Source organism: Miniopterus natalensis, chromosome 5, assembly GCF_054644295.1.
Source record: "Miniopterus natalensis isolate mMinNat1 chromosome 5, mMinNat1.hap1, whole genome shotgun sequence".
NCBI classification, from domain to species: Eukaryota; Metazoa; Chordata; class Mammalia; order Chiroptera; family Miniopteridae; genus Miniopterus; species Miniopterus natalensis.
In genome coordinates, this window is record NC_142085.1 from 40,683,274 (window position 1) to 40,701,762 (window position 18,489).

Here is an 18,489-nt window from a genome sequence, read left to right on the forward strand (position 1 = left end):
GATAAGGGATAACAAACAAAAAATAATCATGTAAATTTGAAAGCAAGATTATACTAACTTACTAATTATTCTAAGATTTATTTGTTCTGCAATAAAAATCAACACAATAATTTTGATTTTTTAAAAACAAAAAGCAGTTAACTAAAGTTTCTTTTGTTTCTTTCTATTGCACAAGCTATTAAATATATAACAACTTTTAGAATGTAATTTTATTTATCTTGGCAAGCAGAATATATGCAGTTCTTTATTTTGGCAAGTAAAAGACATGAAGTAAGAGTGACTGATTATGTCTAGCAACAACTTCACAGTTATTCCAAGCATTATAATCCATGGAATTTGAACTCTCAGTTCAAAAAGTCTATGTTAAAATTATTTGAGATGCTAAAATCTGTATATCACATTTTAAAAAAGACCCTAGAAATCACAAAACCACAATCATAGACTTTCAGTATTTTTTGATTCTTGAATGTATTACATCCATAAGCACAGTACAATTTGTACAGCTTTTTTCATGGTTCCAACTATTTACATGTGATGATCCCCAAATCTCCATCTCCAGGAGCCCATACCCTTAACCTGAACCTCAGCCTTATATCCCCAACTGCCAAGAGGACATCTGCCTCTGAGGTCTTCACAGGCACCTTAAACTTGCTATGTCCAAAACTGATCTCATTCTCTTTCCCTTAAACTGGTTCATTCTTTATTCCTTTTCTACATTAATGACTGCATCACTTATCTAGACGCCCAAGGAGTCCTGCCAGATTCCTTCCTCTACTCTATCCTACTCCTCTCTCCAAGTTTAATAAGTTACTAAGTATGCTAATAATCCTATTTCTTAAATATCTACTGAATCAAACTTTTTCACTTACCCCCATAGTCACTGCTTCATTTAAGGCCCCAATTAATTTTTATCAGGATTATTTCAACAGTTTTGTAATGCACTTCCTTTCCTCATGTCAATCCACCCTCCACAATGCCATCAGAGTGACCAGAGGCAAACCTCATCTACATAAGTTTTTTCAGTTGCTCATTTTCAGGATTTAGAAGAGCCTTCATTATCTGTCATCACTTCCTTCCAAACCTAATCCCTAAATGTTTTTTACACCAAAATATTTTCTTTTGCAAATGTTGCTCTTCAGCTTAGAAGGCCATTAATTAATTTGTTTATTAACAAAATATTTATTATCAATTATAGACACTAGGTAGGGCTCTGAAGATATAGAGAGATGAAAGACACGATCCCTAGCTTCAATCAAGATCTGAAAGTGAACTTACCACTCCACTTCTCCTCTCAGTTTTGGATGTAAAAAGTTTAAGATGTCTATGGAGTCTCCAGATAAACTCCTAATTCTTCCTTTCACACTAAGCTGAAGAGACACCTTGTCTCAGAATCTCCCTCTGCGTTCCCATTAATGTCTTCAGTGAAGCTGGGAGCTACATCTCCGTGCACTCCTGACATCACGACATATTTCTATAACATTTTCATGTAGAATTGTAACTCCTGACTTAGAGTTTTCCCTGAAGGCTTGAGCCTCCTGAGATGAAGGGCCTTTTTTTGTCCCCCAAGTCTAATAAAATGCCTGCTCTGTAGGCGATTTCATTCAGTAAATATTATTTAATGACCACAATATCTGTCACATGAACACAGTGTACAACTTTTTATAGTTATACTAATTCTTCAAAGCAATAGCAATTTTTAAGCCAAGAAATGTAACACTTTCTTGTAAATTTTTATTTTAAACAATTAAATTGCATTTTTATAAAATTATTATTACTTGGTTCTCAAGAGATGCTATAAAAGTGATTTCTGTCATTTCACTACTTTATAGATGCTCATTTGCAATAAAAAGTTATGCATATACTTTTTCTTCATTTAAGGTAAAATTTGTCTGTCTATATTAATTTAAAAAAACAAACATTTTTCTAACTTTATTTTTTAATTTTCCCTTTTATTGTTTATTGGGGTGACCCTGGTTAACAAAGTTATACAGGTTTTAGGTGCACAATTCCACAACACATCATCTGTACACTGTATTGTGTTCACCACCTAAGTCAAGTCTCCATCCATGACCATTTATCCCCTATACCCTCCTCCACCTCCCCCCTCCACCTCCCTCTGGCATTCACCACACTCCTGTCCATGTCCATGAGTTTTCTTCTTTTTTTCTTTTTAGTTCAATCCCTCCACTCCACTCACCCGGTCCCCTGCCCAACAGCTGTCAGTCTGCTCTCTGATTTTTCTAACTTTAAAGGAATACAATTACTAGGTAGAATTTAGAATACACAGAAAGACAATAAAAATAATATAAATTTTAAAGTAATATGTATTTGATGCATTTCCTTCTATGACTTTCATATGTAACTCAATTTTTAAACAAAATGTTTATACATAAGATGGTGTTTTCTTTTTCACCTAACATTTTATTATAAATCCTTTAATGTTATTATAGTTCTTTGAGAACCATCTTAAGCCTGTATGTTATACTTATGTGGCTATTCCAAAATGTATTGCACAATTATCCTTTATTTAGGTAAGTATAACATATCACTATTATAATGAATGTACAATAAAAGTTACCACTTTTATAAATAATGCCATGATAACATCCTCACACACAAAACACTGTACACATCTCTATCTCTATGGGATAGATTCTTAGAATGAAAATTATTGGATCAGAAGCATAAAACAGTTTTCCAGAAAGTTTGTACACATTCACATTTGTTTATTATTAAATTACCAGAGACGCTGCTTATGTTTCTTTTTAAAATCCATCCTCAAGTGGAAAGGGGATTCACAGGTACTTCTTGCAGCAGTTTAAGGAAGTGCAACTGATGTGCTCAGATGGTAGAAATAATAATGCCTTACAGCTGTGCAGCAACATGGTTACTCACCTCATCTTATTTAGTTCTTGCAATGACCCTATGAAGTGGGACTACTACCTCTATGAAAACTGGGGGCACTGAACCTCAGGTAAGTAAATGTTGAAACAGGCCACTTACTAAAGTCCTCTTCAGGAATTCCCATTCAAACCCTCAAGAACTGGGTTGAAAGAAAGCAGAACATAAGAGTAGCTATTTTTTAATTTTTTCTTCCTTTCTTTCCATCTAGTATGCAATGAGACAGCTAACCCTTCACGAAACGAGCCACGCCTAAGTGTTTCATCTGTATCAGTAGCAAATTGCCTCACCTGGAAACTAACCTAATTCAGTAGAATGGCCCATAGAGCCTTCTCGCATCACCTCGCCGACAGATTCTATAGCTGAGCTGTATCTTCTTCTTTATTCAAAAGAGTATCAGTATTACTGAATGACATGGTCATTCACATATGACAGCTGCTCTTGTAACAGTGTTGGGGGAGAGGAGGTGAAAATAGTAGTAGTCTTTGGGATGGCACCCATAATGGCACACTGATTTTTCTTCTGGTTAAAATGACAAATTCTTACCTTAACTATCAATCCTTTTGAGTCAACCAACCATATCTTTTTTACGGCTTTCTCCTTTGGTAAACCTTCTTTCTCCATGGCCATGACGATCAGGTGTGCAATCCCTAAGGCAGCCTGAGAAAAGGTTATAAAAACAAAAAAGTTTTTAAGTTGTTCCACATAATATCTTATCAAGTTACATTTCACTCCATTTTGTCCTTATTAAGGAAGTACAAAGTGGCCCTGTCTACTGACCTAAAGAGCTATTCATTTGTCCTGGGAGCAAAGTATTCTTGTCACATTTGGGTTAAGCTAAATGACAATTATTTATTCTTATCACAACAGAACCACTATTATGTGGCTTCCTATTTAGCTACAAATAAACCAGTAATATCCTTGATTGTCAGTATCTTTAATCACGTTAATACAATTAAGATTTGCTCCAATAAGAAAATATTGAATTTAAAAGAATGAACTGGTCAACCTTGCTTGTTGGACTGTGTATTGTTTATTCCTGGGTTCAAGCTCCTCTAATTGAATTTGAAGGAGGAAGCCTGGTCATTTGGATGGGAACTTGACCAATTAGGCAATAAAAAGAAACATAAAATCTGTGTTCCCAAGCATTTATTTACTCTCTTCATTTTGACAAAGAAAGTACTGTGGAAATTTCTTGCAAGATTAAAGGAATTAACTTCTTTGGTATTTGATAAACTTTGTCACAATTGTGAAATTTCCAAAACCTTATCAGGGACAAATGAGTCACAGTTTAGAATCACTCAATCATGAATACTTCTGTCCTACTGAGTATCAAAAGCTGGCCTGTGCCACTCAAGAAAATCCTTTGGAAATTCAAAGAAGTTTGCTAAAATTAAGTACAGCATGTAACAATCCACAGAAATAAAAAACTCAAATTTTAATGAACTATTATTTGCCTTGATTTTTATTTCAATGTGAAAATGAATCTGTGACTTACATTCTGAATACTTTCACATCTATATCTTGGCATTTAAGTTCTAGGTTTGTGTATTTTGTTTTAAGAACAACTAAAATAAAAATCAACACAATTTACACAAGTTCTACAAGTCTAATGTATTTAATCATAATCTTATTATATTTGTAAATTTAAACCTTAAAATATATATATCCAGAGAGTGTTTCTCCATTTATTACATCCTATAATTCTAATCAGATTTTGGCAGTTTTCTCACAAGAAGCTTAACTCAACTTTTATTCTATTTTGGGGGTGAACTATTATGGCTATAGTCTAGTTTTCTTCTTTTTTAAAAAAAAATATATCTTTATTGATTTCAGAGAGAGGAAGACAGAGGGAGAGAGAGATAGAAACATCAATGATGAGAAAGTCATTGATCGGCTGCTTCCTGCACGCCCCCCAACTGGGGATCGAGCCCACAACCCAGGCATGTGCCCTGACCAGGAATCGAACCCTGATCGCCTGGATCCTAGGTCGACACTCAACTGCTGAGCCACGCCCAGCCAGACTAGTTTTCTTCTTTCATATGATTAATTTATAGAAAAAGATAATAGAAAACAGCAGAATTCTGCCTTGCTGCCATTTCCTTCCAACAGTATAAAATGTTTTGGTTCTGTTGTGTGTGAACAGTTGTAATGAACAATGAGTCTCTAACTCAAATACCTTGTTTCTTAAAAACTTGGGTGTAATTATGTGTGTAAACACTGAGTTGTGAGTGAAATTCAGAAAACTTTTGTGTGTGACACTGGAGGATATAAAAGTTAGCATCAGATATCATAGCTCAAATACTTCTTAAAGGCTTTTATATATAAGCATACATTGGACACTTTTTATTGCATGGCACCTTAAATATGCATAATAGAAACCTATGGCAACATCTGATAATCTTATCAATTTAAACTGTGAAAAATATCTCTATACCTCTAAAGCTAATGAAAAATTAATATGCCTCAATTTGTGAGTCTTTCAATATAACCTATATTTATGATACACTAAAAATTTGAACTACCGCAAGCTTCAAGTTAATGGACAACTAAAATGAATTCTATGTTCATTAGTCAGGAGAACGTAAGTATTACAGAAGGCAGGTACCTCTCCAGCTCCTTGGAATAGTATTGTTTGATCAGACAGTTTGTTCTTGGTTATTCGAAGAGCTGCAAGGATACCTGCGACTGCAACAGACGCCGTTCCTAAAAGAAGTAATGCATGTCCTTGAGTAATCCTCACACAGATCCTGCCAATTTCTAAGCCTCTAATCTTTAGTCACATCTTGAAATCATTATACATCAGGTTACCTGGTACAAAAAGGGAACCTGTGGTTGTCAGATCCCATCCTTGCATATGAGGTGAAATTCTCAGGCTATTGGCATCAGTATTTTAATACACCCTTGAAACTTTCCAAAACGAAGATTCTGTGACTTAATTTGGTGATACAATAAATAAGAGTATGGGATTTGAATTCTTACATGGATTCCAGATCAAACTGTTCACTAGCTAAATTACTTTAGAAAAATTATTTTGTACATAGGTTTCCTTATCTGTGAAATGGCTGTACTATATGAGATAAAAGAATACTAGGTGTTGTAAGATTCTTCTACCTAATTAATCTTGGGGTTCTGAAATCTATTACTGATCCCCTCTACACAAAGTGGGCACATAGTAAGTGCTTATTGATAATGGTGTTGGTGATAATGATGTTTATAATACATTTGGAATTTAATGTTTTAATTTTCAATTTGAAAAGTTAACAGTTAATAGCAATTTAAAACTCCGATGTTGCAGTATTCTTTAGATGGCTTCCTACCTATGATAAGCATTGGTGAATCTCAAAGGTGCTGGACAAAATTAATGTAAAATTTATTGAGGGTAAAAACTGAGTTTTCCTCATGGTCATAGAAACTTCACCAGTTCTAATTTTATTACATTGCCATATAAGCTTTCACAGATCACAGAGCAGTTCTTTTGCTTTGAACATAATTACATAGCTCAACCTCTTTATGGCTCATGTCTGAAATAAATCTTTGCAGCTTCTTGCAGTACTTTCCGGCTGTGTCTACATTTTACTCCTCTAAAGTAACATTCTACCTATAATGATTCTAGATAAAGTCTACTTAAACTGTAAACACACTAACTTGGTTTTTAAAAAAAAAAACAGTAATAACATAGAGTAGGCCTTTTGAGACTTTTGCTGTATCAATCTGGCCAAGAATTCGGCTTTTCAAGTCTGCTGAGTAAGGGGCCATTTGCCCACCTGCCTTCTAGCTTCTAAAGTGTATTGCCATCCTCTTTTGGTCTCTGCAGGTTGTATGCCTAAAGCCAACACAATGTTCTAAGTCAATTATATCTCAATTGTAAAATTAAATAAATATCCCCTTATATTTGTTTTACACATCTTTACCTGCTCAGGGAAATTGCTAAAAATAAAATTATTGGATCAAGGAACTGCATGTTTTCAAGGTTTCTGACACATATTGCCTCTCCAGTTCTACCAATTTATATTTCCACCTTCAATGCACGAGAGTGCTCATTTTCTTAAAAACATCACTAATAGTCTGGATGGTAACAAAAATTTTTGCCAGCCTGATTGAGAAAAGCAGTCTCTCATTTGCTGTTTAACACACTTTTTAAAACTTCGTGTTTTGGATAAACTTTAAAATATGTTTCCTAGCCAATGGTATTCATTCTTTTGTGAAATGTCTGCTCAACCGTGTCCAATTCTGATCCTTTCAATTATCAAAGCATTTAGTATAAGATGAGGCTACATTTACCTTATTTTAAAAATCCTAACAATCAAACTAGGAGCCAAAGAGGCTACTATGAGAAGAAAAATCTTTTTGTAGCTGATTTTAAATGACCAGAGGATAAGGCCTACTCTTTTAATTTGCTAAAGGCTGATAGTCTCCATATTATATAACTAAATGCCCAATTTCTTAATAGATTTAACTTGCACATTTTTTTCCAGTTAATTTATCATTAGAATGAATTAAGGTGTAAATAAATTTTGAACCAAAATCTCTATCATTTAAGATTACTTTAGATCACTAAAACAGTAGAACTTTAAGTATTTTTAAAAATAAAATTTTTCTATAAAATAATATCTTTAAATAACACGTCTGTTAAAAAAAAGAAATTTCCCCAAGGGTTTAGTGTAAAAACATTTATTTACATGGTAAGGCTGTAATAGTTACATAATTATTTTTGTTGGCAAAGGAACGCAATTTCTATGCCTACAGTGGAGAAAGTATTACATTTGTGGGCAAAATGGTAAAAAAATAAGGTTAAAAAGGTAAAATGGAAACATATGGGGGAAATGTGTCACTAAGGACACTATTTGGTGTGGAAAAACACACAAAACGGTTTGGTTATTTCTAGTCAGAAACCTAATAACTTGCCAAAAGTTTTCTTTCATCAGAGATTAGACCCATTTTTCTCAAATCGTTTATTTTGTTGGCTACGGCAATGATATTCTAAAACTCCTATGTGGAAATAGGTAGACTAGATGTGTGCAGATTATATTGTAGGGCATATTAGTGGGAATGAAAAACCAGTTATTGAATACCTCTACTAGTGACCTGCTAGAGAAAATATTCTGCTATGGATCCCCATGGAAACTACACAGGCGGTGCTCTGGGCCCTGGCTTGGCATCTGCAGATTTCCTGTGCTCCTGACTTTAATTCTGATGCAGCCCAGGCCTTAACCTCTAAATTCTTCACCTTAGTTGACAGGAATTTTGACTCTAATTCCTAACTCTTCATTTTGTTTGATGATTGGGATTTAGCATTCTTTTCCTTACACTGAACTTTGATGCCTATTAATTCTGCATAATGATTCAAAATTTTGTAATACTGGTCTTTAACTTCTATATGGACATTTCTGTGGCACCCACGAATTCAAAAGATATAGGATATTTTTAAAAGGACAGTATAGGGTTGTTCAACAGTTAACTGGTGGCTATTTTACAGACCACTGCAAAGTAAATCGACAAGTGACTCTGAGACACTGATCTACAAAGCTTGTTTGTAGCATCAAAGACACTCCATCATTACACACTGCATCTTCAGTGTGGGTTCTAGTAATCAAAATTAGATGGTTTGTATTTCCTTTTTTAATTCCTCCAAATATTCACTTCTCAGGAATAAACACTCAAAGTGAACTTTAATACAAAAAAAGAAGAAAACAAAGTTGAAATTATGTAGGATCTTTGTCATAAAAATGGCCCTAATGTGACAATGTAATTAACATCACAAAGGGTTTGGGGAAAAGATTTGACCATTTATGGTAGTGTGACTCTAATGCATAAAGAAACTCATTGTTTTTAAACACATTATATTTGCATATATAGCTATGTCATACTAAAGAACTTTAGCATAGTGAATTTTTTAATTTTTTTAAGTTAACACTCAACCATTTTTTATTACAGTTTGCATTCAAATTATATTTATAAAGTACAGTTCAGTTGATAGGGTATTTTCACAAATAATTATTTTGTCCTCAATATAAACTCTATGAGAGACACTTTATCACCCCCATTTTATGTTTAAACTTTCCTTGGACTACCTCATTTCCAGTGGCATTCATTTTGTTCCACTTTGGCTACTTTCCTCCTAAGTTTCATCTTGATGCTCACCATCCCTCAGAACTAATCCTTCTTGGAAGTACTTCATCGGAAGGCCTCACCCACGGTCCATGATCTCCTACCTTTCCAGTTCTTTCTTCAGTTACCCCCATTATGCCTATTATTAACCTCATGGGACTATCTGTCCCCTCTCTCTGTCCCTGTATCTTCACTTCCTTTCTTATCCAGTTCAGTGCTGTGGTGGTCACTTTAACCTGAGCTCTTATCCCACTGTCTTGTCTTTGCACAAATACAGTAAAATATCCAGCATAGATACATCTAACGACCATCTCGGCCCTGCCTATTCCTAAACTCTTAAGCTCAAACTGCTCAGCTGGTGTCGTTATGTATTTGTGATAATCAACTTCAACTGGATCCCCAACACCCAGGATTACAGAATCCTTGTGTGCGTCAGTCAGTGGCTCTCTAGCTCTCTACAGTAGTTCTTTCAAACCTCCTTTATTCTCATCAAACTTCTTATCTCCTGTTTCAAAGAATAAACTTTCTGTCATAGAAAAGAAAACTAAAAGGCAGAGAGGTTAAGTAAATGTATCAACGTCCACAGCTAGTAAGGGGCAAAACAAATCAGTCTGACCCAGAGTCCAAGATCTTAACATCTATATGTTATAATGTCTCATTTTTCTCTCTCAGGTACTCACCTGCCGTTCTACCAGTTCTTCAAGGCAAAGCCTAGGCTCCATCCTTGACTCTTACTCAACTTCAACAACCAATCACCAATTTCTATCTTCACTGGCATTTTCCCAGGACAGAGAACTATCATTGTGCATTTGGATTACAGTCACATCTTTTAAATTCGCTCCCACTCAATCTACTTCTACACTGAAAACAAGGGTATTCTAAGAAGAATCAGCATTTGTACAGAGGCTGTGATAGAAAGAAGCCTGGCTCATTTCTGGATCTGAAAAAGGATGTTATGGCTGGAATGGCAAAAATAATGAGGCTGGAGAGGGAGAAAGGGATCATTTTGGGCCACATTCATAATTTTCATCTTTATCCTAAGTGAAATTAAAGTATTCTAAGGGAGAAATGATATGACTAGATACTCAGAGCAAAAAAAAAAAAGCTTTGGCTTGTTCACCACTAAATAAATCCCCAGCCCCTAGTTCTATACCTGGCAAACTGCAGAGAATCTACACAGATATGTACATATGAGGAGGAGTAAAAGTAAATGTAGAGAGATTTCTTAGGAAAATATCCATTGTTTAGAAGAAATGAAAATAACTTACATTAGGGTAATGAAGAGACATTTATGAACGAGACAGATTTTCGTGACAGAAAATCAGGAGGGTTTAGTGATAAACTGCATTGGCAGGGAGAAGTGAAGAACAGACAGACCAGGAATTCACTGAGAAGGAGAACACTGGAAGAAGGGGGGGTTTGGTGGGGAAATAACGCTAGATTTGGGGGAGGTTGAGTATGAAGTAACTTTGACATATCCAAGAGGAGATTTAAAACAACCAGATGAGCATATGGACCTGGAATTCAAAGATATCAGGGCTAGAACTAGAAATCTATGGACTATATACCTAAGAAGATACAACAAAACAAAGAGAAAGGGCCTGGGACTTAGTACTGAAGTGTTCTGTCATTTAACAGTGTGTCAGAAAAGGAAGAACCTGAAAAAAAAAGTGAAAATCCGAAGAGACTGAAAGAGGAGTCAACAAAAGAGAGTATTTTAGGGAAAAGAGTGAGGTCAACAATATTAATGCTGCTGAGAATTCAAGTCAGATAAGCAATGAAAAATGTCCATTGGAATTAGAGAAATAGAAGCCATCTGTGATCTTCTCTCAAGTTGCAAACACTCATTATGGTCTTTCTCCTTAGAATCTCTGCCTGTGGTTTTCCCTCTACCTGCCCTTAATACTAGGAACAGGATCAGCAAGATTTTGATTGTAAGGTTTTGGATTTGGGGGCAGAGTGGTTGGGTGGGTATGGATCTAGAGAAGGTTGAAAAAGAAGGGATTAAAAAGAAAAGAAAAAACAAACAAACAAAAAACAGGTAACATAAACAGGTAGCCCAGAATCTACAATCTAGCAAAGACAAATAGTAAAAAGTGGCGCACTATACATAAAGGCAGCTTTTGTTGAGGTGAAGCTAGAAATTGTGGCTGATCGAGATAACGGCTAAAAAGAAAAGTATATACACTCTTATTTTTAAACAATGAATAATATATTTTCATACATTTCCTTCTCTGGTTAGCTATAATCACTGGGGATTTATCAGATTTCAGGGAGCTATGGATTATGTGGTACATTCTAGAGTCAGAGAATACTTTTCTCAAATATATGAAAGTAAATGAGAAATGGTGTATGAAGTTATCAAGAATAATTCCAGGCATTTAGTAGATATCTAGTATATATTTATTGAATCACTGTAAAATTATGAACTAATTTTAGTAGACATGTTATTCGTTATAAAAAAATTTTAACGTATAATTTGCATACAATATTATATTAGTTTCAGGTAGGTGTGCAACATAGTGATTCCACATTATATACCTTACAATGTGATCACCACAATAAGTCTAGTAACCATATGTCACCATACAAAGTTACAATATTACTGGCTGTATTCTTGGCTTGTTTGTTTTATAACTGAGAGTCTGAACCTCTTATTCCTTTTCACCTTTATCACACATCCCCCCAGGCCCCCCCCTCTGCTCTGGCAACCAGCAGGAGGTACTATGCTTGATCCATATGCAGTGAAAATTTTATTACCTTGAATGTCATCATTGAATGTGCAATACTGGTTTCGATACTTGTTCAGGAGACGAAATGCATTTATATTGGCAAAATCTTCAAACTGAATAAGGCAATTCATGCCATACCTATGGGACAAAACATTCACGTTAAAAGAGGTTAAAGAAATAACATTTAAAAAATAAACCTTAAAAAGTAGCCTAAAGAAAAGGCAAAACATTTTTTTTTAAGGTCCTACACCTTGCTACTTTGTATAAACATGTAATACAATGCCTGTTCAGCAAATATTTAGTGCATTCTCACTACAGAAAAAGCATTAATGTTGGTACTGTGAAATAATACAAAGATAATTTTTTAAATGGGGTCCCTACCATCAGGGAATTTAAAATTTAGTGGAAACTAAAATATTTTGAAATAAAAAGTGCATGAAAAGTAATGTAAAAGTGGTATGCACAAGGAATTAAAGATGACAAGAGGACAGGTATCACTTCTGTCTGGGGTCACAGACCAGGTAACAAATGAACTGAGTTTTCATGAATAGTTATGATTTCAGAAGTTGAGATGTAGGGTTTCACAGGCTGAGTAAACAGCAGAAGCAAAATAATCAAGGTGAAAGTTGGGAAAGAATAAAATGTTCAAAAAATGTCAAGAAGCCCTATTTAGCTATAAATGTGGTGATGCACATAAGGGTGTAGTGAAAGATAAGGTCAGAATTTTATGTTGGAAACCTGAAAATTCTAGCCTTACATTCCAGTTTTTATTCTCTATTCATGGCCAAACACCAAAAGGCTTTGAGCTTTGAGGTATAGAGGATGGATTTTTTTATTTCTAAAATTAACTCACTTGTCTGACCCTTTGTAAGTATGATCCTTAACTGTTCTGGTCTCTGTTTGTCCATTAGGAGAAATGAGAATAATAATAGCATATTATAATAAATTCATTATCAGAGTTAAATGAATGATACATATAAGTGCTCAGTGTGCAAAGATGGTACATGAGTGTTCTACCACCACTAGATATTTTTTACTGTTTAATAGCAACATAGAAGCCACAGACAGTGAAACATTTTCAAAGGCCTAAGAGAAAATAACTGTCATGCTAGAATAGTATTAATGTAGCAAGGCTATTCTTCAAGAGTAAGGTTGAAACAAAGACATCTTGTACTAAAGGAAGTTTTAAAGGGTGCAATTCAGGAAGAAAGAAAATAACCCTAGAAAGAAGGTCTGCGATATAATAAAACAGTAAAATTTAAGTAAAAACAAGTAATTTTTATCCACATAAAATAGCAAAGAAGAATAAGGCTACCTCTGACATGACAGAGTGAGGAGGTTGGCAAATCTGTTCCCCAAAGAGAAAAAAAAAACACAAAAAACACAGAACAAATCCTTCAAACCAACCATTTCAGTGCCATGGAAATCAACTAAAGGCAAAAGAAACAAAAATTTTAAAGTACAATGAGGGAATGAGTTAATATTTCAAAGGAACAAACAAATTTTATGCTCCTTATATATGTGATGCCATTCTAGGAAACTCTTTAGCTCACTTTATTAAAAATTACTAACATGCTATTAAGAATGGATAATGGCACATCTATGGTTATAAATTATTACTTTTTTTTTACATTCTCAGCAGAGAAACAAACTTTGTGGTAGCAACTTATTACCCCAAAAACAAATATCAGTCAATAATCAACTGGTGTTTGTAAGGGCTCCTTCCCACGTCTCTGGTTTTCACGCAGGCCTTTAGAAGGAAAGGTTGCGTGCTTTCAGACAGGGCCCTCATATGGTTTGCCCCAGTGTGTCATGTACTAGTGGTCTAGCAGCATTAGCTGGCCTGTCATTATGTTCCAAAGCAGCAGAACCTGTGGTTTCAGCATGTGAAGAGGAATCAGAGCCTTCTCAGTTCTATTCCTGGATCTACCACTTACTTGATCCTGTGGTTTTGGGCTTGTTACAGTTTCTCTGTGGTTAAGATGAAATCCCCTCAATATCGTTTGCCTTTGGTGTTTAGGACACAATGTGGTCAGGCTATAAACTTATACTGTTTTCTAAGTGAAATCAGGGCATAGGAATAGGTAGTAAAATGATGCGCAAGATACCTTATTGTTTACAAAATTTTTTTTTTTTAATTATTTCTTGGAGAATACTGCATGCCACTTTTAAATCCATGATTTTTCTTGACCTGGTAGTTAACTCAGATTTGACTCCTAAATATTTAGAGACAGGCATTCAGAATTCATTTTGTGACACAAGCATCTTGCATCATACAATCAAAGAAAGCCATGTAAGGCATATTTTGTTCCAGACTGAACCAGCCTTGTCACTATGAAATTATAAGCAGTGGAACACAAGGAAGTTGGCCAATTCAGTTCTACATAACTATGAAAAGAACCTACTATTTTATGATCAAAATATCACATAAAATAGTGGGTGTAAATGGTTTTAAAAGGTAACAGAATTACCATCCATAAAATTAACATGTAAGAATTGGAGAGAATTTTTTCTTGTGGAATTGTTAATCAGACCAAAACCTTATTACAGTGGTAAGAGACTACATCAAGCACTTACTAAGTGCAGAACACTGTGTTCCACACTTCATAGGGATTATCTCATTTAATTCTTTCAGTAACCCAATTAGGCATGTATTGTTATTACCCATTTTACAGATGAAGTAACTGGAGCTCAGAGAGATTAAGGGTTGTGGTTGAGATCATAATGCTAGTAAGTGGTAGGGTCTGGTTGACATGCAGGGCTTGTGTTTGAACTACTATATGTCTGGCTCCCATAGAACACCAATATCACGGTCAAGTCAATAAAGTGAACAGTATACTTAAAAATAAAAGGGTTGCACTGATAAAATAAGGGAGTTGTAATTTTATCATAAAACTAGTAAGATAGCATTTCTATGCATTCAATATTCTATATATTTTTATTATAGAAAGTATATAGGCAAATATTGGTGAGAACATTAGTTTTTCTTGGTTACAAACCATCAAGAATTCACTCTAACCAAGTCAACCAAAAATGTTTTGATTTTCCCCAAGAGATATAGAAAAATGTTTTGGGTTTTTTTTGTATTACATACATGGCACCATACAGCATTCAAGATACAGAGCACTTTAGCTCCAATGGGTACCTCAGAGATAATTTATTCAAATTACTCATTTTTAATAATGTAACTAAGGTCTAAGGGAGGTAAAAGAATTGAGCAGCAAATAGGAAACATAGATCATGCCCTTAAAATGCTTATAGTCTCACTGGGGGAAAAAAGATATAAGCAAAAAAAAAAATTTCAAAGGATTAAATTGAAAGCAAAATCAGTGGTACACAAAGATGTTAACTGTAGGTTTTTAGGAAGACATCATGAATTAAATGAGGCTTAAGTCAAGCCCTTAGGATTCCAATGAAGAAAAGAATGAGGTAGGCAATAAAATCATTGAGATCTCAAAGTTTCTGCTGGAGGACACCTAGGACATTGGTTTGAGGAGTTGCGGAAGATCAACACTGGTTGCTGAGTTTCATATTATGAATAGTCTTGAACTCTGGGTAAGTAATCTGAAGTTGACTGAAGTTCTCTTCAGTCATTCAAATTTAATTCTTCCTTGTAGGTAAGAAGTACAGATAAACATGCATTCACTCATTTAATTCCCTGTAATATGGCTCCAATTCCTACTACTTTACTTCTGTATGATTTTGTAACACTTAGATATTCCTTTCATTTCTCTTATCATTCCATTATATTTTTTAAAAATATATCTTTATTGATTTCTGAGAGAGGAAGGGAGAGGGAGAGAGAGAGAGAGAGAGAAACATCAATGATGAGAGAGTCGTTGTTCGGCTGCCTTCTGACCCCCTACTGGGGATGAAGCCCAAAACCCGGGCATGTGCCCTGACAGGGAATCTATCGAACTTCGATCTCCTGGATCCTAGGTCAATGCTCAGCTGCTGAGCCACACTGTCAGGCACTTCTATTGTATTTTGATGACACTTCCTCTGACAGTGGAGTTTACAAAGATTCAACAGTTATCATCTATTCTTTCACTCTACCCCTGTAATCTTTCCCTTACCAAGTTCACCTGTTCTCAGGAATTCAGCCATCATCTTTAGACAAATGGCTTCTAAGCCCATATCTCTGTTGCTGATCTTTTATAGAAATCCAACTCTACACTGCCAAAATGATAAGACTTGCAGAAATGTTATGTTATGAATCTTTGTTTCTTTTATAATGGATGTTTACAATAATATTTTATATACTGGAACCATTCCTCTCAATAATGAATTTCTGTAAAAGTATCTATGGTATCAAAAAATCACAACTCTCATACCAAGGACAAGTAATGAATCAGAAGCAAAACGAAACCATTCTGTGTGGCGTTGTCTGCTTCTCAAAGAAAGCAGAGCTGGTAAGATTACAAGTTCCTTAAAATTCAAGAAATGCTGAAGCTTCATTTATAACTAATATTGCTATTTAGCATATTTTACTAAAAATAATTTTAAAATTACTCATCTCCAAAATCAGTGAAATCTTTTCCCTTATGATTTTAATTTAATATATAAATATAAAACTGCTAGAAATTCTGAACTTTCTTCCTTATAAAACTTATTATCCAACTCTCCCTATCTCCATCACTGGCACCAAAAATGTCAAAACACTGTGACCACTTTCCATTTAGCCTTCCATCTTACGTTCTAGAGCCAAATTCTGTTATGCCTTCTTCTGACACAAGACCTTTCTTATTAATCGTCATGCTTTCTAGTATAAGTGCCTCAATTCAAGTTCAGGGTCTTTGGACCATATGATTGCAAAAGTACCACAATCTCCTGAGTAGTCTTCTTGCTTTTGTTTTCTTCCTCATTGAAATCAGTTTTCACACTAAAAAAAAAAATTAATTCATGATGCTATTTTAATACAGGTCCTATGTAATGAGATCTCATCTAAATTTATCTCCTGCTGTTCTCAAAAATAAACTGTCTCCTTTCTTTCTTCCCTTAGTTATCCATTTATCAAATGATATACTGAGTACCTACTAGGGGTCAGGAATTGTTCCAGGTATGTTGACACACTTCTGCCCCCACAAAACTTAAAGTCTTATGTGGAATACAGTAAGTGGGGGTTATAATACAGTTTGGTAAGTACTTTAATACAGAAAGTTCAGGATGGCAAAACACAGAGAAGGGGCACCCATGCAGAATTAAGGGGATTACTATAAACTTTCCAGAGGAAGCTAAAGCCTGAAGGATGAGTGGGAGTATGTCAAGCTAAGAGGAAGGGGAAGAATTTGTGAGGCAGAAGAAGCATCCTCAAAGGCTCAGAGTTAAACACAAATCAATGGCATATTCCAGGAACTGAAATAAACAAGACTAAATCACAGGGTTTGAAGGGAAACGGACAAGAATTAAGGCTAGAAAAGTAAACAGAGCCAGATATGCAGGTCCTCTAATCTGTGTTCAGGTACTTGCACTTGATCCTAAGAGTAGAACATTAAACGGGAGTGTGACATGATCAATTAGCGTTTTAGACTGACTCTGTGTGGTCAGGGTGGAGGATGGATTAGAGAGAGGCAGGGCTAGATGCAGAAGTTTCCTTAGGAGGCTGCTGCAAAACTCCAGGTCTGCATCTGGAAAGAGAATGGCAACAGGGAGAAGATGGAGTCAAGAAATACTTAGGAGGCAGAATTGACAATATTAGGTGAAGGCGAGTAGATGATGAGGAAGAAGGAATCAAGGATGAATTCCAAGTTTCCAGCTTGGCAACTTTGTAGAGGAGGGAGTATATGAAAAACATGACACCTCAGGAGGAGAAGCAGACTTGGCAAGGAAGATCACAAGCTCAGCTTTTGATCAACCTTAGAGTTCTGCAAGAAAAGGGAAGCTGTTATGAGAAATTAAGATGTATGACTTTAGTATTTCAGAGTTTGAGCAGTTGCAGGTGAGGCCCATGATATAGCCATGAGTGGGTATATACAGTGGTGTGGGTACCAAAGGCCATGAGAAATGAAGATCTTAAGAACAAGAAAGGCCAACGTACAAGAAAGGTCATCCATGTGGAAACTAAAATGAGTTAAGAGCAAGACTTTGAAAATAGGCAAGAGCGGTTAAAACAGGGAAGAGCACTTAAGAAATTGGGAGAAGATAGAGACATAATAAACCCAATAGACATAAACATCAAAGAAGTGTCAGAGGTAGGGCTTACATAAGAATGTAGTACTAACAGTCTGAAAGGAATAAAGGGGAGAAGACACTGATCTCATCTCCCACCCCTAAAATGCTGTGTGGGCCAATAAGAATTATTATTTGAAAGCACTGTAGGAAAAGTGGAGGTCTTAAATGTGAGCCATGCTTCAGTCAAGCAAGGAGGTAAAGGGAACATCTAGTGAGTAAGTGAGAACGTAATTCCTTTTATTAAGAAATAGAGGGAGGGGAGTATTGGGAGTTTGGTTTAGGGGAGATGAAACACAAAACGTGAAGTATGAAAAATCATAAAGCATGTGAAAGAGAATATAGAAATATACAAATGATATGTTATTTTTTACACTTTAACAGAAGACCAAGAATAACAATAAAGTGAAGCAAGGTTTTCTAAGAATTATGTCCAGAGGCTACCTGATGGATCGCAAAGGTAAGTGTGAGGAGACAGGAATATGGCAGAGGGAAGACTGCACCCTGGTCTCTATGAGTTGAGAGTAGCATGGGAATAGGCTAAAATCCTCAGGGCAGCTTTGGCTCTAAAGGTCTG

General features: G+C 35.3%; 1 protein-coding gene across 1 annotated transcript in view; it reads right to left on the bottom strand.

Annotated features, from left to right (window-relative positions):
* The window catches only part of ME1 (malic enzyme 1), a 132,376-nt gene that overhangs the window by 20,250 nt on the left and 93,637 nt on the right, over window positions 1-18,489 (bottom strand). The window contains exons 7-9 of the mRNA XM_087817485.1: window positions 11,773-11,882; window positions 5,510-5,607; window positions 3,448-3,561 (exon numbers count right to left, since the gene is read on the bottom strand). Of these exons, the coding sequence (XP_087673611.1) occupies window positions 3,448-3,561; window positions 5,510-5,607; window positions 11,773-11,882 (322 nt within the window). The remainder of the gene's footprint in view (window positions 1-3,447; window positions 3,562-5,509; window positions 5,608-11,772; window positions 11,883-18,489) is intronic.